Raw genomic sequence first — 21,068 nt, 5'->3', positions numbered from 1 at the left:
CCAATTTCCTGGTTAAAAGAAAACAACGGCAATATTAGCAACTCATCCTTTCAGCATATTTTGCTGTCATCCACAGTTCAAGCACTGTGCAAAGGCATTTGCAGTCTGCTCTGGACACCATGCTGCAACACCATGCTTGCTCCTTCCCTGCAGAAACTCCTTTTAGCTGTTGGGAGAATGTTCACACCGCAGTAAGGACAGCTACACCTCCAAAGCCTGACTCCTGAAGGTGAGCTGCTAATGAAAGTGAGGGCCACTTTCTTCTCTTGGTGACTTCTGTGGCACAGGTGTCATTTTAGATTTGGAAGCAGAAAAGAAAGGGCAGTGAGCCTGGCTGTCCAGAGCTGCCTTAGGGACACCACAGTAAAGCACAAAGCTGTGTTCAACCATTAGAACAAGCAATCTGTATCTCTCAGGCCACCAGACCAAGTGAGGATGCCTCTGTTGATGCCTTGCATCAACAAAAATCAGTCCCTGTTTAAAGCAATGAGGTGGAATTTTCTGCTCCAAAAGAGGAGACGGCTCTGCGATAGCTTGTCCTTGCTTTAAGGACGGTTCATGGCTATGTCTGGCAGTGCCACTTTGACATGACATTTGCCCACAGAATCTGATAGTGTCATCCCATCTCTTGACTCATCTCCAGGGAGAAAATGCTTCTGAGCATTCACCCAGGAACCTCCAGCTCCATATCAGTTGGTGGCCCCTGCTTGGATCTTGGACAAACTATTTGCTCTCAGCCACTCAGCAGCAACTCCTGTGTATTGCTCCTTGGTCCTGCCCTCACCTCATCTCCCAGCCCAAGCCTGCTCTTGCCACCGGGGCTTGCCAGCTTTACCTTCAGCCTTGTGCATCTCTGGGCATCCATCTTACAAGCTGCAGCCTTGCTCCCAAGCACACATTTCTCCCTTGTCTGGATCTGCTACAACCTTGGTTTCTTGGTCCTCCACCCTTCCTTGTCCAGATAGGGGTGGGTGGCTCCCCTCCTCACCCTGAGGATGTGCATCACCCCCTGGCCTGGCAGCTCACATCTCAAATTTCTCAATAACCAAGGCGTTTGGTGTCTTTCAACAGTTTGGCTTATCTGGGCCTGCCCAGGCTTTTAGCCAGCTCAAGGGAGAAGAGCAAACAGGCCCAGCACAGGCCCTGGCCACATGGCAATGCAACCCCCAAGGCTGAACTAGTTCTTCTGTGTGACAGCACACTGGAAACAACCCCTGTGAGGAGGAAGGCAAAGAGGATGAGGTGAGGCACATCAGCCCAGACAAGGAGACACAGTATTGAAAGGACTATCATTTGATGCACTCGGTGCAGCTCAGGAAGGACAGTGCACTACTTCAGAGCTTGCTTGCTGCTGAGAGATGGACAGCCAGGGCTCAATGAAATTTAACGAAATTTACTGCAATAGCCACTCCCACCATTCGGTTAATTTGGACTGGTTTTCCTGCTTGGCCCTACGTAGACAAGCCCCATGCTGGAGCAGCACAGCAGAAACACATGCAGCAAACCTGAGAAAGGAGGGCTGCTTGCAGGCAGCATCTCCTCTTTGGAACCAGGGGCTCGGAGAGGGTCTGCGAGGGCTCAGTGCTCCTGGATGTAGCTGCTGCAACTCCGTTTTCCCCAAAAGGCAGTCACTAACGTGCTGAGCGAGCTGGTGGTGGAGGGCTAACCCAACCATTGAAACCACAACAGTGGAGGCTATGACGATTTGGGGAAATACCTGCTGATTGGAGGGGCAACACATCAGGGACCTGCCTGGAGAAGCCTGGAGGAGGAGGGCAGGGAGAGCCCGGCTGGGCAGCACAGTGCAGCAGTGGGTTTGAAAATGCTGGGGCTGGGCCCTTGGCAGAGAGTGACAGAGAGAGAGACCATATGATTCAGCCCAGCCAGGGCATAGCCTCACCCCACGGACGAGGCTGGGAGGGTGAGAACCTACAAGGCTGGGCTGTCTCCCAGTGCTGGATCCAGCCCATTCTTGCAGGGTTTAAGCCCTCTTAAACACTCTGCCATGTTGTCTCCCTCATTACCACTCGATGCTGGGCTCCTGGTATGGGCTGGGTGCGTTTGACCTCATTTCCAGCTTGCATCCTGCCGGTACCGCCCTCACTGGGTGCTCCCCAGGGCAGGGCAGAGGCAAAGAAGCAACAGCCGTGCTCTGACATCCCCTCCTTCTAGCCAGGCAGGGGCTGCATTCCCAACACAAATCTTTCCAGCAATAGAAATGAAGATGAGATCCCTGCCACGTGTAACCTGGGATAAAACACACACTGCCCCACGAGAACAGCACCCTGGAAAGGTGGCAGGGGACCCCACTGACCACAGCAGAGCTACAGGAGAAGCTGTGCTGCAACAGGGAGACCCCAGCACCCACATGTCTGCCCAGGCATTTCCGATGGCTGCTGGGGAATGTGCCCAGATCCCATGGTGATGGGCAGCACTGGAAACCTTCTCTGGAGGCTGCATACAGGCTGCACCACAGTGCTGATTTGGGTGGGTAGGACCTGTGCCCAGAGCACAGAACAGAGAGTAAGTGGACAGTGTCTGAAAACCTATCTTGTCTTTTCTTTCTTCTTCTTTTTTTTTTAGTACAAGGTAAAACCTTTATTACAACTTTTTGTTCATAGGTATACAACATCTGAAAGACAGATATGGGGAAAAAAGGTAATATTGTTATAAAATGTCACATTTATTGCTACATTACTGTTATATACAGGACAGTTCTCAAAATCTACTTTAAAAAAGTTAGGATTATTTAAAAATTCCAAATAATCCAGCCAGCTGTTTTGACACTTGTATAAAATTATTTAAAAAAATGAAAACAATTCATATCTTGAGGCACTCAGAAACACAATTTTATCCCCCAATTGTGATTCATTTCAAAGAACAATGCATTTCCCCACCCCCAAATACTTTATTTTTTTTTTTTTTTGCTGGGTTAGGCATATATATATATATATTTACTATATATATAGTTCAAAACTATAATGTGTATCTGATTTAAGAACAAGGATTTCAGCCACTTAAGTACATCTGGATTTACAGGTAGGCAGCATAAACATCAAAAGCAAGGACCATTTTTTTAAAGGCCAAAAACCAAAACCAAAACCAAAAACTTTCTACGGGGTTAAAAATAAACAACTTCCGCAGGCATCTCCCATCTGCTCTCCCACCCCCCCTCCTACAAAAATATATAGAAAAGAGCAACCCAGTAACGCTTCGTTTCCCCAACGAGCTGGAGCCCTCCATAGAAAAGGTCCAAGCGTGTGGTTGGGGTCACCCCTGCTCCGCTTCACCAGGCGCGTCTTTCTCATCTCCCGGCAAATTAACCACCACTGGCAGGAGGGCGCACAGCTTCCTACGGCTCCTTCCCTCCCCGAGAGGCCCCAGGTTACAAGGTTTGCTCAAAAGCTGGTGGGTTTCAAGTGATTTGGGAAGACGTGGCACCGGCAAGGGGGAACCGCGGTGTCCCCAGCTCGCTGCTGCAGGAGCTGCTGCGGGGAGCTCCACGGCTCCCCAGGCACAGCCCAGGGATGCAGGGCACAGGGATGCTCTTCGGCAAAAGGCCTCGGTACCCGGGACACCCCATTTTGAAGGAAAAACCCCTTTGCTCTCCTGTACTGGTGCCCACAGCTGCACTGTGCCAACACATAACACGGCGTTGAGTTTTATTCCCTCTCCTTCCAATGCGGTGGGTGCTTGGCTGGACCAGGGTGGGTATTGCAAGACCTGAGGAGCAAGAGGCATACAAAAGCAGAGGAACAGAGATACCGCCATGGAGACCATGGTAGGGCTGCCTCTTGCCCCCGAGGGCGGGATGCAAGATGGACGCAGAAGTTTTGGCAGAAAGGACACCTGCAGCTTGCACCGCCCTCCTAACCAAAGACCACCTCCATGGTCGTCTCACGCGGGAGTCCCACAGGCAAAGGCACTGCAGCTGCCAGCTCTCCAGAAGGGGTGAATCGCCCTGAAGATCAAACGCTCTGCACAGAGCACCAGGTCCCCCCACACCTGCCTCAAGGGCAGCGGGGCAGGGAGAGGGCAGCCATGCCGCAGGACTGACCTGCAGCATCCACCTCCCAGATCCTCCCGCCTCCGCCCCAGCGGATGGGCAGCTAGCGGCATGGCTCTGCCCCACTGCAAAGAAATCCACGGTGGCCGTGCATGAAGGGAAATAGCTCGGAGGTGCTGGCTGGAGAGATTAGGGAGCGCAGGAGGGAGGAAAACACAACTCCAGGCTTGAGGCAGTTGAAGATCAGCCAAGCCAAGCCAGGCATTAATAGAGCAGTCCATAGAGCCAGGCAGCAGCAAGGTGGGACGCAGCTTCTCCATTCAGCGGTACTGGGGGATATGGTGCAAGATGAAGGACGCTGGTAGCGAGCCACCAAGCATTGAGCAGAAGGCACAGGAGGGTGAAGGGTGCACAGAGGAGCCCTGGGACCAGGCCTTGCCCCCTCCAATTCAGTGCTCGGCTCCTGCAGCGTGAGTTGGAAGGGGTGTTCCTGCAGTCTCACCCCTCATTTACACCTCCCACCCGCCCAGCTTCAGGGCACAGGTCTTGAAACGCTTTTGGAGCTGCTAGAAATGAAGCCGGACCTTGAGAGCAGGAGGGAGCGGGAACTTGGTAGTAATGGACCAGAACAGAAAGAACGGGCTGGGATGGGACCTGGAGAGCCCTGGGGGAGAGGAGAGGGGGTTGCATAGGATTTAACAGGGCAAAGACCTTGTGCAAGCTTGTGGTATGGAAAACAGGTCTTGCTATTGCTGGTGTCGAGCAGGAACAGGGGAATCTAGTGGCCACGGCTTGCTCTAGGTTAGCCAGCACTGCACCTCTGGGGCTGATGGCTTGTCCTGGCCCAACTCCGGTACTAGCTTTGCTTCACCTCCCCATCCTCAGCTCCTTTCTAAAACCCCAAGCCAGGGGCTTGCTGAAAGTGAAGCTAGCCCAGAGTCACAAGCACAGCACACAGCTGGGCCTGCAAGAGGACCATGGGCTCCACTGGCACTGAAGATGGCAGCCTCCTCATGGAAGCAAAGCTAAGGGATGCAGGGGTTTGGGGGGTTTCAAAAGCCTCCTGTTTCTCAAGGCCACCTTCACCTGCTGAGGGGGAGGATGCGCTGAATCGCCCAGCAAGGGCCCAGGGCCCAAAGGCTCTGCTGGCTTTAGCAGGTACACACGTGAGACGCAAAGGACCTTTGAGAGTGGTTTCTGCACTGAACCTGAAATTGCAGACTCCTGGGGAAATCCCAGCCTGATTCTGTCCTTCCTGTTCAATCGCTACTGGGCAGCAAGTGCAAAACCTCTAGGAAACCGGCTCATCACTGACACATGGGCTAGGGGAAAAAGCCATTCACTGAAGTCACAGCTGGGGAGGTTTCACATCACACTTCTGCATTTCTCTGCTGGAGGGGGCAAAAACCCCAATTGCAAAGCAGCCAGACCCTTAGCCCTGGAGTGATGGCACCCAGGGAAGGGGCAGCAAGTTGACCCCAGCACATGGGGCTGGCATGGACCTGCTCCCAACAGCCAGATGTGGGATCTTGGGGTGCCCAGCTAACTTGACTGCCCTGATACCTGCAAACCATCTGTCCAGGCACTGCTGATCCCCTTGCTCCCCGGCTGGAGCTCAGTGCAGACAGGAGGGGCACAGACTGGGATTCAGATGTCCCAGGTCCCGTCCCTCCTGCCAACACACCTCTGTAGGATACCAGTGCAAGCTTTAAAAGCAGGGGAGCAGAGAGCCCGAGGAAATGTTGGCAAAGAGCTGGAGCTGAACTCAAGCCAGGCAGTTGCTTGGCTGTGAGTAGGTCTGACTGGCAGGTCACAGGCAGGGGAGTGACTGCCAAACCAGGGGTTAGCTGGAATTTTGCTCCCCGGGGTGTGCTGGCAGCGGCTGCGGGGTTGCGAGCAGGAGCAGGCAGACTGCCACTGCCTCCCATTGATGCTGAGTCGGTACGAGACCATAAAGGTGCAGTCTCTGGGAGAGTGCAGCTGTTTTGCTCTGGGGCGAAAGCAGGTGAAGAGGGAGAAAGAACAAAAATCTGCAATTTTTACTGTTAATAAACTGGATTCCAGACACTCCCCAGCACAGCTCTCAGGCAGGATGTGCAGGTAGGCAGGGGGCTGCTTGAGAGGGAGGAAAGAGGAGATCCCTTGGGCTAGGGACCCACGGACTGCACCCCAGCGGCTGGCCCTGCCACACAAGAAGTGTCCCATCGCAGCTGTATGCCTGAGACCCCAGTTCTCCTGTTTGACCGCAATACAGCTCAGCTACTGCAGCCTGAGAAAAGAGAAACTAGAAAATGCACACGGGGGAAGGCAGCCTCTCCCGATTCCCTATCTGACAAAGGAAGCTTTGTGGGGGCTGTGTGGCCCCCGACGGTGAGGTGCATGCAGCCCAGGAGAACCCATGCATGCAAGGCTGAGAGAGGAAGCAGAAAACTGAATGCCACCCTGCAGCGTGTCACCCATCTGTGACACCTCTCTTTGCAGGACCACTGGCACGAGGGACATGCAGACAGGCAGAGAAGCAAGTTTGGGGAGAAAAGTGATCTGTAAGATCGCACAGTTGAATGCCAGCAGAGCTGTGGGCTGGGGAGGGTGCAGACCCTGGCCCTCTTTGACCATGACACCTAAAGACGAGACTTCATTGCAACAGGCCGCTATTTCAGGGCTAGCCTGGTGGTATTTTGGGCACAGCACTTGACAGTGCTCATTTTTAGAAAAGCCACTTTCCCTGGCAGGTTACAGGCACCACGTTCACACTGAGCCAAACACACTAGCAAGCCAAAGTAATTTTTCCTTGCTGCACTCCACAATTGCTCCCTATGCACCTGGAAAGCAGAGATGCCACTGAGGCTGCACTAGGCTGATGCAGGCAGCAAGCGCGACGGCACACAAAGCACCCTGTGCCATCCAGGCAGCTCCCAGGCACAGCACTACCAGCCCCTGACACTGCGCTTTCCTGCTGGAGGAACCAAGATCTCCTCCAAACCCTGGCACCAGGGGTTTATGCTCGACGACCTTCATCCAAGCCTTGCCAAGGAAGTTAGCTGGTTTTGCTGTCAAGAAAACAGCATCTAAACCTCCTCAACGCAGGTGAAAAGCTCCACCTCTGTTGCAATGCCTGGTAGTTTGGGGATGATGGGAAAGGCTCTGTCTCATCAGGAGTCCCCACTGGCCTGCAGAGCATCAGTCAGGACTTGGAGGGGATGAAGGAGTTCAGCAAAATTTTGAACCAATCACAAATCTTCTCAAATTTCCAATTTTGTTGAGTTTCTGGATTTTCTTATCTACAGTCTCTTTTCTTTAAATCCAGTTGTACATGACTGCCACCTCAAATTCTTGTTGCAAAATCAAAGTGTTGGGGAAGCACTTTTTAATTTTTTTGTACGGTTTCAAGCTTGCCAGGGCTGGGACATTGCTCCATCCCTCCCCGGTCCTGGGGCAGTGGCATTGAGCCAGCAAAAAACCCCGAGCAGTGAGTGCCCTGCCAGCCCCAGCACCGTCCTACTGATGAGGCAGAAACACTTGAGGGATGAAGCAGCCTCTTACAGGCTACAGAAAGCAGCCGATGAGTCCCCAATTCCTACCCCAGAGCACGAATCGGGGTTGTCTGAGCATTTGGACCCGACTGGGGGGTTACGGAGGCGCACTGCCCCCTCCCTGCATGTTTTACCATCTCCAAACTGAACTCGCTCTAGCATTTGAAACACAACCCAACTCGGCAGGATGCTACAGGAAGACACGGCTTTTGCTGCAAGGGAGCTGCTCCACAGGGGCAAGGCTGTCACACATGGAGGAAAACCTCATCTGTCTCACGCTGCCCAGTGCTTAAGCAGGCAGAAGAACCCAAGGGAGGGAAGACTGTCATAACCTGACGAGCTAATTAGGCTGAAACATGTCTGTTGACACAGACCAGAAGAATGTGTATTCCTGGGCTGCAGGGACCACAGCCGCTGGCCTTTCCTGGCCTTCCCAGGGACAGCACTGGAGGCTGCTGTGGTCTCAGGTCTCACCATACAGAAGCAATGGTGGAAGCAGCAGGCTGTGGACAGGGAAAGCCAGGAGCACCCAAAAGCCTCAGAGCTATGGTTAGACCTTGCAGAGTCCCAGGGCAGTACCAGTGCCAGGGGCAGCAGGGGAAGATGGTCCCATACTGCTTCGGCACTTTTAAGTGGCTCCTCTCTGAGATGCTACAGGGGCTGAGCCCATGGTACGTGGGTGTAGGTGAGAGAGAAGCAATATCCTGAGCATTTCCAGCAGGCTTTGCTGGAGCACAAAGCATAGCTATGAGCACAGAGGAGCACCAGGAGGTTATGCCAAAGCCTGGGTTTGCTAGGAAGTACCACAGGACCTAATCCTGTTCGCCAGTCCTTCGCTTTCCCTGTGCCAAAGCAATACATCTTCCCCAGAAGCACAGGCCAGAGAAGCAGAGGGGAGACATGGACCCTGCTGCCAGGGGTCCTACTGTACTCGCTGTCCCCATGTCCCCTCCAGGCCAGCACCCATGCCCTGTGAACTAACCTGCCTGACGGGGCTCTGCCAGGCAGATCTGGGCAGCAGCTGGCCCCAGTCCGAGAGCATTACAGACACTGCTGAGATGGGATTTAACATCGCGCTGGAGAACTGACCCCGTCTGCCTGCAGAGCTGGGAAGAACCGGGCACAAAATGTTTCAGAAGGGGAAGGAGAGGGAAGAAACAAGAATAAATTCCCAGTGGACGCTTTTCCATTGCCAGCTGCAGCACAGCTGCTGCAGCTCAGCACTGCCGAGCAGCTCTTCATTTGCTCCCGCACCTCCGGGGCACCCTGCCACACGGTGGGGCTGCTGCGGGTCTTCCTCCTCCTGAGCACACCGGAGTGGTCTGGAGTGACATTGGGGAGCCCTCGGAGCGAAGGAATCGTTGGCCCAGCTTGGCTGCTGAAGCATCTCACGCAGAATGGGTGCTTGCTGCTCCCTTTCTTTCCAGCACAGAGAGAGGAGCCCACGTGCAAGTGACAGAAGCTACTTTGCATCCCCATGGCAAGCTGGGCAGCATGCCGAGCTGAGTTTGCCTCCAAGGATGCTTTGGAGATATGACAGTGGTTGAAGGCAGGGTGTGAAACCACCCCTCTCCCCAAAACCTGCAGCGTTTTGCACTTCCAATGCTGGTGGCTCCAGCGCGGGGAGAAGCTGCGTGGAGACGGGGATCTTGCTGCCAGTCGCAGCTTGCTGAGGGCTGGAGTGAGCGCACGTGCCGGGTTGCTGCCTCACTCCCTGCCATCTTGGGCTCTGCTGCCTGCCACCAGCGTCTGCGGGTCCATCTGCTGCAAGGTCACTGGACACGGAGTCCCGGTGCTGCCTTTGCTCTGTCCACCTCTTCCCAGTCCTCCAGCTTTGTTCAGTTTGCCTTTGTTCAGCACTGCCCCTGGAAGCGCCTCTGACAGCGGGCGTTTGCTCGGACGTGTGGGCAAGAGGTGCTTTCGTCCACCCTGGGGTTTCCTCTTGCATCCGTGTTGCTTCTTTGCTTACCTTGAAAGCGCCCTAGTCCCTTGGTTCTCTTCCACCCCCCAAAACCTGCTCTCTCCTGGCAGCTCGTCCTCCCCATCACGACGCTCCGGGACAGCCGTGGGGCACCTCCTCTCCCAGATGGGACTGCGGCCTCCGGGATCCTCCAGGAGTAAAAGCAAATCTTGCAGAGACCCTCGATGGACCTCGGTCAGCTCCCGGGAGGAGCGGGAGCACCGCTGAGGGATACTGCTGCAACTTGCTTTGCTGTTTAACTTCCTTTTCCCAAATCAGAAGTGGCCAAAGCAAAGAGATGGTGAATTCAGCACATGAGTGAGTTTGTTTTTTTATAATGGAAGGTACAAGCCAGGCAAGGAAGAACATCCCCTCGCTGTGGCTACATTCGCTTTTAGTGGCTTTCAGAGCCGAATCTGAGAATTCCTCTCTTTATATCCAGTCTCTCTTAATACAATTTTAATATTCTGGTTGATCCTAAAGATGCAACGTTAACTATAGAAACAGCAGCAGAAAAGCGTGGGGTACAAGACATTTTTTTTTATACAAAAAAAAATTCTTTTCGTTGCTTACAAAACATATGCAAAAGAAGCTAAAAAAACCAAAAGGCATTGCTATTTGTTCTACATAAAAAATCTCATAACTAATGTTCTTTTTTTTTAAAAAAGAAATATCAAGCTTAGGCACAATTTTGCTGCTGGCTGCTTGTGAACAAGCCAAGAGAACACGCCACCCCCTCCTAACTGAGTGATATGTATTGACTGTTCTGCACTTTATACTTAAGGCAATTTTTTTGTTTTCGTTTTGTTTTTGACAAAGTGTTTTTTCCACCCCTTACGTCATGCTAGGATCCGTCCACGTGTGTCAGTATTAGCAGTACTAAAGTTTATGATTCGAGAAGGTTGCAGGTCACACCAAGGGTTTTCTTCCTACAGATCTCTGTATCCAGAGGAACAAAAAGATCTACAAATAAAAAAAACAAAAGCCTGAAGTGAGAGAAACCCAAATGAGAATAAAATTCTGCTCCTTGCGTGGGGGGGCCGCAAGCCCCCCTACCGCAGCCTCGTCCCCGCAGGAGAAGTCAGCCCCAAGGGCTTCATGTGGCTGCAGCGGAGCTGAGACATGAGCTCGCTATTCTGCCAAGACACTGGCTTTGCCTTTATTTTTCAGGGCGGCCCCAGGCACCCACCGGCGCAGGGGACGTCGCGGGACCACGGCCCCTCCATGCGCTCTGGGGCACGTGGGGGCTACGGGCTGAGGCATTGCAGCCCTGCATAGGGGAGCCTCGCTGACGGGGTCAGCCTCCGATCCACCGCTCCTGGATCTGCTCAATCCCCCACCGACATCCCTGCACCATTTGGTCAAACAGGCTCAGCTACTCCTGGCCAAGCACAGGGTTCCCTTAAAAATGGGGACTGCCCAGCAGAGCCTGTGCCTGCCGCGGTCTCGCTGAGGAAATGTCACCATCTGTGTCTTTCTTGGCATTTCTGGGACCTGCTCATTCCTTCCCACGGGGCCACCACGCAAAGGAGTTGCTGGTTTCCAGTAGCCAACTGGGGCAGGGCTGGGAGGTGCAGAGCAGAGCTGAACTTGCTTGGGGTGGTGAGAGCACCAAAATCCTCTGTGCCGGCTATGGGGCTGCACCTCTCCGGCAGGGCAGAGGCTTTGGGTGTCCATGGAGGATCAAACAACATGCATGTGCAAGTCATTTACTTAAGGTAAAATTAAGAAAGACATTGGCTGGTGCCGAACGCGTGGGGCTGAGCAGCCAAAGCAGAGCAGTGCGCGTCGGCCACGGATTGGACCCGCAGTGGGGTGCTGGGATCACAGGGCGGGGGACGATACCTTTACATGTGTCCAACAGGGTTGTGACCATCTCCTAGACCAGGATGTGAAGCTGAAAGTGTCATCTGGGGATCTCCTACTACTCCGGACACTTTCTCCTCTTCCCGACGCTTCAAGCAGGCTGCTTTAGGGTTCAGATTGCGCTCTATGCCAAAAACAGCAAGGGAAGGAGGGAAGCAACCTCAGTTTGGGCAAACAGCATCACGCACGGCAGCAGCATCCGAAAGAGAGAGCGAGGACAGAGTCCCAGGACAGACACGCGGGACCATGCGAGGAAACAACCTCAGTGCAAGCTGCTCTTTGCTTGCCGCTCCTTGCAGTGGCTGCAGTAACTTGGCCGGACCCCTGCTAGAGCAAAACCCCATGCCCAGCTGAAACACCATGCCAATTTAAACATGTGCTTGCTTACAGAAAACCCCAAGTGCTTCAGCCAGCTCTGAGAGTTGAGGACTGAGTTTTCCAAAGCTGCTTAATGGGATCCAGGTGCCAAATTCCCATTAAGCATGAGGGGAGATGGACAGAGTGGCCTCGAATCCACCCCGGGCCGGAGCTTTGGAAATCTCAGCCTGCCGCATGGTGCACCCCAGAGTGCTGCTGGCGATGCAAACACACAACCTCGCACCGAAAGCAGGAGTCACAACAGAGATGCACGCGCACGCAGAGACGTGGGGGGAGAGAAAAGCCCCGAAAGGCACCTGCCAGCTGTTACCATACCTCGTACTTGCTGCTCCAGGCCCAGAATGACCTGCACCGCTTGCTGTAGGATGATCAGTTTGGTCTGTGCTTTGTCCGTTTTTAAGTGCATCTGACACATGCGTCCCAGTTCTTTAAAGGCCTCGTTAATGTCCCGTACACGCACCCTTTCCCTGGCGTTATTGGCCATTCTCCTCTCCCGGTCCCTCAGATCTTTGTCCTCCAGTGACAAGGCCTCGTCTGTACTGCTGGGTTCATAGCACCACAGGGATTAGTCAGGGGGGTGGTACCAAGGGGGGGGCTATATGTTGCCGTGCTGGTAGTGCTTCTGGTGTCCACTGGAAACGGCTCAAACAGCCTCACTTTGCAAAGCCAATTCGTCTTGGGCGCTTCCTGGAGCGGCCCGGGTTATTCGGGCTGCACGTTGCCTCTGCGAGCCACGGGAAGGTGCTGCCAGCACGGGGCTGGGCTCCCACGGGGCTGGAGGGTGCTGCCGGGGGCAAGGGTGGGCAGTGGATGCAGTATCGACAGCAACACCTTCTCCCCTCTGCAAAATTTTGCCCTCCTGTTCGTTTTCGGCTGAAAACTAGAAGTTCAAGGGGGGGCGTGTCTCAGCCAAAAGCATCAGGTTCATCCCTCAAGGAAGACTTTTTGGCAGAAAGCAAATCCCTCTTTGTAAGATTTCCTTCAAAAATTCCATCTGCAGCAAAATCCTACCAGTGAAGGCGTTTCGGGCAGCTGTGCTGCAGCAGCGCGATGCAGCCTGGCCCGGCACCCTCTTACGGGTGGGGGACAGCACCAGGGGCAGGAGCCAAGTGCCCCGGCTGCTGCTGAGGGTCGGTCTTGGATGCAGACACTGAATCCAGGTCTTTCAATACAGCCAAAATCACTCTGGAAGGGGGTGATTTTCTTTTCCAGGCACGGTCAGGAGCTTTGGGAGAGCCTCCACCGCTGGCAGCACCCCAGGGGTGCCCAAAACAGGCAGGGACAGGGGGGAAGGCAGAGTCGTGCTGGCAGCATCTTAAACTGTGGCCTCGCCTGCAGCCCATCCCCTCCAAACCCCCAATTTACTGTACAGACGACCTTCTCCCCCAGAGCAAAAATTCTTGCAGCAAAGACACCTATCTGAAGAGGGTCCTTGGGTGAGACCTGGCACTGGAAGGACTGTGGCCTTCGGCTCCAGGGGAGCCACGCGGGGATAAGCCTTCATCAAAGAGGGGCCGCAGAGTCAGAGCCTTCCTGGGTGCGCTGCGGGGACTGGAGAGCCTCCAGATGTGCGCGACTGTGTGGAGGGGGAGCAACGGCTCTGCAGGCAAGCGTTTGCCTGTGTGGGACAGAGGGCTGCCCACTGTCCCTGCCTGCATCCTCTCCTTGCTGCCTTGTCCCTGCCCATGTCCCCTCCTCGCTGCCTCGGTGCCCCAGCTGACGCTGCCACCTTCTCTCCAGCACACCCAGGATGGCCGGGGGGGAGTGGAGCCACCAGCTACCCCGCCACCGAAGCCCACCCATGGCAGGAACCCAGCCTCTCCTCCAAGCACACACCAGCAGCCGCAGTTCCTGGCTGTTGGGTCTCCCCAGCAGGGAAGCAGCTCCAGCAGTGCCTTGCACGCCACAGCCGGGCAGGATGGAGCCGTCTCCCCGCCACCGGCGAGTGCTGCTGGCAGTTCGCACCACTCTGCGGGGTCCTCCGGGTTATAAGGACGTGCTGCCTTGTGCTCCGCTCAAAAGGGGCACTGACCTCCCTGCCTGGCCCCCCGCAACACCCCCCAATCTTCTCCTTTCCTTTCCTGCCTCGTTAGCTGCTGATGGCAGCAGGAGGATCGTGGCAGCCCTGGCTGGGCATGCGGGGACCCGACGGCCCCGCTCCCACGGCAGCCCTGCAGGAGGGGATGTGGAGGTTGGCTTCTCTTCTGCAACGCAGCCCGAAGGCCAAACCCACCAGAGAAGGGACATCCTAGCTGCCTGCGCTAACGCCTGCTGACAGCAGCATGCGGGGCTCGGCTCGCTTCCCCGGCTGCGTCCAAGAAGGGTTTAAAAAGGGACAAGCGTGGGAGACCAAAGTGAACACGGTGCCAACTCTGTCTAGCCCCTGCCCCCCACCGCCCCTCGGCTCCTGCCTCGATCCGCAAGCAGCAAGTACAAGGTAGAGAGTGGGACCACCGAGAGGTCACGGCTGGGGACTGTCTGTAGGAGATCAGAAAGAACAGAACCAAAAAATAGGAACTCGAAATAAAAAAAATAAAAAGGAAGGGGAAATTAAAAAAGAGACAGGAAAAAATATACATGTTATGAAAGGCAAAAAATTACAAACTGAAGAGAGGCACAAAGGACTCCAACATCAATGCAACAGCAGAGGCCAGCAGAGAGGAGCACAGCCAGGCACAAACCACCGATGCGTGTTACAACAGCCTCTGCAGAGAGAAAGGGGGTTAACCTGCCACGGCACCCTGCGCATCGGGGCCGGGGAGCGGGAGCATGCACTGCGGGATGCAGGAACAAAGCAGCAAAGTCCTCCAGAGCGGGAAGCCAAGCCCTCCACTTCCCCTCCCACCGGGACACGGCACCCTGGGCAAGCACGGGTGGCCGAGATGGGCACACACGCACGTGGGGAGAGAGAGAAGGGAGCGAACAGAGTGAGTGTGCCCTGACAAGGGTGAGAGTCTGCAGCTCCAGACTCTGCTAGGGATGCGCAGTGCTCCCAGCTTGTGTCAGAGACCAGTTTGTACAGGCAGTGAGGGCTGCTCAACCCTGGGCTCAGCATTTCCATCCCACTGCCCCTCGCACGACTCCAGCGATCTCCAGGGTTTGCCGGGTGCCCGCAATCCCAGGGGTGCAGTGGTGGGGACAGGAGCACAGAGCCCCATGCCAGGCGGGCAGGGAGGACAGGGCATCGCTCATTGCTGCTGCGGCTGCAGGCGGAGATGGGCTCTGTGCTTGGAGCAGCCCTTGGAGAGATGTCAGATCTGGGCCACCTCTGGGAGATTTGCTGGTTTTTTGTTTTTTTTTTCATTTTGCTGGCCAAGCAGCTGAGCAAAACACCTGGCTGCGGGAAAGCAAGGACGGCGCAGGTGCCCCCTCAGGGACCAGCATGCAGCACACGCAGTGGCAGTGGGGAACAAAAGAGAAGAACAGCAGGGATGCAAAAAAAGGGGGGGGAAAAAAAAAGAAAAAAAAAAATAGGACATCAACAGCCTTGGGAACCCAAGGCCACAAGGGAGAGAGACAGTGCGAGGCACCACAGCACATGTCACAGGAGACAGACAGACAGACAGCCCCGTGCCGATCAGATACGTAAAATATCACCACTCCGGGACCCTCACTGACCTCTAACTTGTTGCTCCAGGTTCAGTATGACTGATACGGCCTGGTGTAGGATTAGCAGTTTGGTCTGCGGTTTTTCGCTGTTTAGGTGGAGTTGGCACATGCGTCCGAGCTCTTTAAAGGCCTCGTTGATGTCACGGACCCGCAGGCGCTCACGGGCATTATTGGCGACCCTCCTTTCTCTCTCTCTCTCGGCTTTTTGCTCTGGGGGAAGAAGATCGTCCTCCTCATCCTCATCTTGACTAATGGTTTAAAATAAGAACGAGACAGGGACATTCCTCGTGTGCACTCTCAGCACTGGTCAACTCACAGAAAAGAAACACACGTCGAGGCACCGAGACGCCAAGCCCCACGCGTGGCCCCGTGAGCTGGAGCGCTACGCCCCGCGTGCCCCCGCCGGGACGTGCCGGCTCAGTGCCCTGCGCTGAGACACAGGGACACACAGTGACTTTGGAGAGAAGCAATTAGGGGTCGTCTTCTGCCTCTTTTGTTTGTTTGTTTTGTTTTTAAGCAACAAAGAAAGAAACCACAACAATGCGATTAAGGCCTGAGCTTGTTGCCAGGAGGTGCAGGGTGGCCCGGAGAAGGTGTGGGGGTCAACACTGGTGTCCCAAGCTGGCTTTTTGGGAAGACACAGCCCTCTGCCTCCAGGGCAGGAGGTGGCTGCAGTCTGGCAGGAGCAGGGCTGGCGCTGCCCCTCCGGGCAGCATCACCCTGGCGAGGTCTCCAAGCCGGTGGTGAGGTTGCAGCACGTTGGAAGGACTCTACCTGATCCGCTGCCACATATCTGGCTGGATGTGACAGAGGATACAGGAGCCCAAAGCAGACAGCGGAGACAACGCAAAGCAGGGAGGAGGTCAAAACCTTCCCCACCCCTGGCCGAGGGGAGCCGAGCGCTTGGTCCTTTCTGTGCATGGCCACAAACAACACCCTGAGCGACCACGCAGGCGGGTGCAGCTCGTGTGGACAAGGCGCAAGCCCTCTGCTTTATGAGCCTGAGGAAGCCCTGTGGCCGCAGGGACGGGAGCCAGCAGGAGAGGGTGGCAGGGATCCTTCCCTGGCATGGCCCAAAGCGGCCAGCCACGGGAAAGCAGCGGGAGCCCAGGCTGTGCCCGCTTCTGTGTGAAGACACACAAGGCTCCTGTGGTGGACAGGGGCTGGTGGGTCTGCACCGCAGGATGACCCCCGGCCTCACCAGGCTGAGCCCAGCAGCCGGTGGGTCACCGCGGCCGTACCCCAGCCCAAATGCCCCCAGCCTGGTTACAGAGTAAGTGAAGGGAGAGACCTGTTCAAAGAGCACCTTGTTCTGTTCCGGGAGGGTTTCAGCTCCTTCTTCTCCTCTTCTGAGTTATCTGCCACCGACGTGTTCTCTTCATCCTCCTTCTCTTCCCTCTTTATTTCGCTGGTTCCCGAGGAGACGCTGCTTCGCCCCAGCCCCCCTGACAAGCCTGCTGAGGAAGCAGAACCACACATGGAGGTTGGAGGGGCCTGACCCACAACAGAGGGCTGGGGGGGTCCCCAGGCCCTGCTCCTGCTGCGCTGCATCGCCAGCATGTGGCATCCTGGACTCATCCTGCATTGCCGGTCCACAGCAAGAGGAGCTGGAGCGGTGCTGACTGTGCTCTGCCACCACTCCCCCGTTCTTCTCTCCCCACCTCCCAGCCCCTCCAGAATCAGAGCCCAACCTCCCCCAGTAGAGCAGGGCCCAGGGGCTCTTATGCACCCACAGCTGGCAGGAGGGACAGGAACATGTAGGTCAAACCTCTGGAAAAGGCTCAAGTAGAAACTGCCCTGCGGCTGCTGCAAGGAAGCACTGGCCTCGCAAGAGCACCCATCTTCCCCAAGGCTGCTGCTGCACAGGGCTGGACCTAACGAGTGACCCCCATCACCCCCACGGCAGGCGAGCCTCAAGCGTGCACTCGTGCAGAGCTGCCTTACCGCTGTACGTGTCTTGCTGCCTGTTGAGGTCAGGGAGTGAGCTGGGCTGTGACGGAAGTGTGACATGGTTGTGGAGCATGCTGGGGTTGCTGGACAACCCATCTTCAGGGTGACCTCCTCCCACCTACAGCAGAATAAGCAGAGCAAGCCTTGAGGGGGGGAAGTGTCACGGCCAGCGGGCATGGGCATAGTCACCCCGAGCACAGCCGTGGGGCTCCGCAGACCAGGCTGAGGCGCAACCGCGTGCCCTCCTCGCACACTCCCACCACCCAGAGCGTGGGCATGCGGGAGGGAAGAGCCAACCTGCTCCAGCACCAGCTCTCCTCCGGGAACCGTGGCGGGGGCACTGCAGAAAGCAGCTCCGTGCCCTGCACATCAGCTGGACCAAGCAGAAAGCCCCCCTCAGTGCTGTCTCCCCCCGCTGTGGAAAAGCCTCTCTCTGCCTGGATGCGAGGCTGGCACACTGGAGAGGACACCCTGCCTGGGCTGCACGTGTCCTGTCTCCATCAAGCACCAACATCTCTGCCACCTCCTCAGTGCCACCAGAGCAAGGGACATCCCAGCAGCACGAACTTCGCTCTGAAGGGCCTGGACGCAAAGGGTGAGAGTCAGGCAGCCTTTCTGAGCCTGCACTATGCTGGCCAGGGACCGGCAGGACAGAGCCAGCCCTGCTGCAAACACTCTTGTTTCTGCAGCTGGCAGCAGTTTGCAACAGAGGACACACATGTGATTCATCACTTAGTAGTAGAGTCTGGGGACCTTGGAAGGGAAGCCCATCTAGTTCTCTAGAGAGACTGGAGACATGTTACTGTTTGCTGCAGCAGGCAACCAGCTCTGCCAAAAATGTGCTCCCATGGTCACCAGCCTCTGGACAAGGGGGGACTCTGGTGACCCAGCAGGGGATCCGAGCATCCACATGCTCAGGGCACCCAGGATCTGTTGTGCTCCCTGGAGCCTGAATGAGCCATCACACATCAGCACTGCCCACGTGCACGGAAGGACATGGTACCTGCCTGAATAATTTGGAGCAGAGAAGTCCTGGTGATATATGTACCTGCTCTCTATACCCACAGTCCTGCCCTGCACCAGATCCCTCTTGTCCTTCTCCCTGCATCCCCCAGGGACAGCTTGAAGCTGTTTTGAGGGATTTCCATCCATGTTGCAGGGGAAGAAGAAGAACTTTCACCACCTCTGCCTGTCTCAAGAAGGGGCATGAGCGAACTGCATGTGGGGCTTGTGCCCGAGAGCCACCACTGTGCTGAGCACGAATCCAACAACCCCTGCAAGAACAGGGCAAGCCACTGCCCTTCTGTGCACGTCACCCGTTCAAAGCTGTCAACAGCTGACCCAAGCTGGACCACACTGTGCTATTCTCACACCAAAGGCAATGTCAATGTCCCTCTGGATGGCAGGAGACCCCGTGACGTGGGTCCCCAGCATGTCCCCGCCAGCTGCCACGATGCTTCCACACTTACCAGACTTGGGTGCCTGTTCCCCAGGGACATGACCGAGGCAGGGAAGGCCTGGCCCAGGCTGCCCACGGTGGCACTGTGGGCTGGCGCCGTGCCTAGGAGCCCATGCATGTCCCCGTGGTTGCTCGGCATGGCAGCTGTCTGGCCCACGGCGTGATTCCTCAGCACGTGGATGGCTTCATCCAACCTGTCTTCCATTTTGTTTTGCTTGAAGAACAGGACAGAGAAATATGTCCTTGTTAATGTGTGTGAAGCCAGCAGCCCATTGCAGCTCTCTATGCTAAAGAATGGCTGGCGGCAATCATGCACTCAGCTACTGCAAGGCAGGTATGGGGAGAAATAACCCCCTGATCCAGTCAGTGCCGTCTCCTAAAGGCACAAGGGGTCACACAAGTGGAACCGCTCAGGAAAGGGAGGCAGAAACCAGCCAGAAATCTGTTTGGCTGGGCCAGACCCCCAGGGATGTACACGGGCCATAAACAGGGCGAGGGTGCAAAGCTGCGCCTCTGCCCGCAAAGCTCTGGGCTCGGGGAAGCAGTGCCCAACTCTGCTCAGCTGCTTTCAACCAAAATGTCCATCTATCGACTAACCATCTTCCTTCAGGCCCCAGACGTTTAGGGGACAGGACTTTACCCAAAAGTCCTTTACCGTTAGGCGCACAAGGGATGGAAGAGAAAAGAAGGCAGATCTTTCGGCGACACTTACTAAAGTGTGGAGGCTCCCTTCGTAGCTGGGAGATAAGGCACCCTGTCCGCTCGCTCGAGACCACTGGGATGTGCCTGCAAACAAACAGGGAGAGCTTGGGACCGGGCATGGCTGCCACTAGATGGGGCTGGAAGCTGGGCCACCACGCTGTGCATGGGCCACCATGGCACCGCACGGCACTGTGGGCTTGCCTCTGCTCTGCCTCAGCAGGAAACTGAGCTCAGGCCTTCAGACCTCGAGAGGTTTTTAAATTTATATCATCTCAGTGAGCTGGCAGCCAGCACACACACTGTGCTCGCTCCGAGCCCACAGCAGCGGCAGGCTGGTGGGTGTACGGTGCTCCGCACCCCGGGCACCGAGGAGCCTCAGCGCCAGCTTTGCTGGGTAGAAATGAGACCTCTCTCGCCGGGCGGGAGCAAAAGCAAAGACGGGCTTTCATCGGGCGCTGAAAAGGGTTTTTAACTAGTTGGCTGCTTCCCAGTTCCCACTGCGCTCCTCCCACGGGAGACAAACCCAGGGACAAAACTCTCCCAGCCTCTCCAAGATGGGAGGCTCAGACGCAGGGTCTGTCTGAAGGGCAGGACTGACACTTTAACTCAAGCACGTGGCGGTGCTACTGTGTGGGCCAGGCTCACACCTCCGGCAAAGCCACCTGCTAAAACTCCTATGCAGAGGCAAAGCCAGGCACAGGCAGAGCCATCGTCCTCACACATGTGGCGTTCGCCGCACCCAGGCGCTGCTCGGCTCCAAATGGGGGAAAAGCTACAACCAATTAAAGCAGACAGACATGCAACTTCACAGGAGACATTTAGAAAGTATCTTCAAGTTTGCTTGTCCTTCCTCTTCACTCTCCTGCTTTTAAAAATAAATGGGATTTGACGAGATTGCCAAAAGTGTCTTTAATGAGGATTTGGCGCTGATCTGGGAAGTACACTGCCTTGGACCTCCTGAAAGCAAACCTGACATTCCCTTTTACACAGAGAGCAACATTTTTCACCTACCTGCAAGCCCCTGAGGGGAGCCGACCGGTGTAGAGGGGTTTGATGAGAAGTTATTGCTAGAGTGATCGGGGGAATAAATCTGGAGCGAGAGAAGCAGAGCACGGTCAGCAGCACCCACCCCTGCGACGGCTCTCCCCCTCCCCAGCAGCACCGCCAAGCCCAGTTGCAGGGAGGACCTCCCGATGGAATCACCTGATGGCACCTCCCTTCCCATACCCATACCAGCTCCCAGCCTGCTAGTCCCCCCGCCGCTCCCCCATTAACGCCGGGGTCTCTCTCTGTCCCCACTGTCGCCGCCCCTGCAGCTACAGCCTCCGTTCTTCAGGTCTCACCTTGGAAGGAAGCGAGAGCCCCAAGAAATTATTGCAGGGTGTAGTGCTGGCACCCCTCTGCCACCATGCAGAAGCAAAGGTCCTTGCACTGAACGGGACAGAGGCAACCCCAAGGTCTGATAGCCCAGTGGGCCAGTGCCCTCCAGTTGGAACCAGCACACACAGGGCCAGGACTACTGGGACCTGCAATTCCTGCTACGAGGGCTGCATAGGGTCACCTTGCCAGATCAGTACCAGGCTGTGCGATGTACCATGTGCCAGA

The 21,068-nt window shown here is 55.8% G+C and overlaps 1 protein-coding gene across 26 annotated transcripts in view; it reads right to left on the bottom strand.

Moving 5' to 3' along the window:
• Positions 1 to 2,664: 2,664 nt before the first annotated feature.
• Positions 2,665 to 21,068, bottom strand: part of TCF3 (transcription factor 3) — an 81,807-nt gene continuing 63,403 nt past the window's right edge. For 8 of the 26 annotated variants that reach the window (XM_075038185.1, XM_075038191.1, XM_075038189.1 and 5 more), the window contains 8 exons: positions 20,475 to 20,553; positions 19,474 to 19,547; positions 18,772 to 18,975; positions 17,297 to 17,420; positions 16,644 to 16,809; positions 15,362 to 15,600; positions 11,345 to 11,489; positions 2,665 to 10,462 (listed from right to left, as the gene is read on the bottom strand). In XM_075038185.1, the coding sequence (XP_074894286.1) occupies positions 11,347 to 11,489; positions 15,362 to 15,600; positions 16,644 to 16,809; positions 17,297 to 17,420; positions 18,772 to 18,975; positions 19,474 to 19,547; positions 20,475 to 20,553 (1,029 nt within the window). In that variant the 3' untranslated portion in view covers positions 2,665 to 10,462; positions 11,345 to 11,346. Of the gene's footprint in view, positions 10,463 to 11,344; positions 11,490 to 12,058; positions 12,286 to 15,361; positions 15,601 to 16,643; positions 16,810 to 17,296; positions 17,421 to 18,771; positions 18,976 to 19,473; positions 19,548 to 20,474; positions 20,554 to 21,068 lie in introns of all 26 variants that reach the window. The other 18 variants (XM_075038209.1, XM_075038196.1, XM_075038194.1 and 15 more) reach the window with 11 other exon arrangements.

This window comes from Buteo buteo, chromosome 10, assembly GCF_964188355.1.
Source record: "Buteo buteo chromosome 10, bButBut1.hap1.1, whole genome shotgun sequence".
In the NCBI taxonomy this organism is placed as follows: Eukaryota; Metazoa; Chordata; class Aves; order Accipitriformes; family Accipitridae; genus Buteo; species Buteo buteo.
Note: the sequence above shows the minus strand (reverse complement) of the source record. Positions and strands in the feature narration are given on the sequence as shown.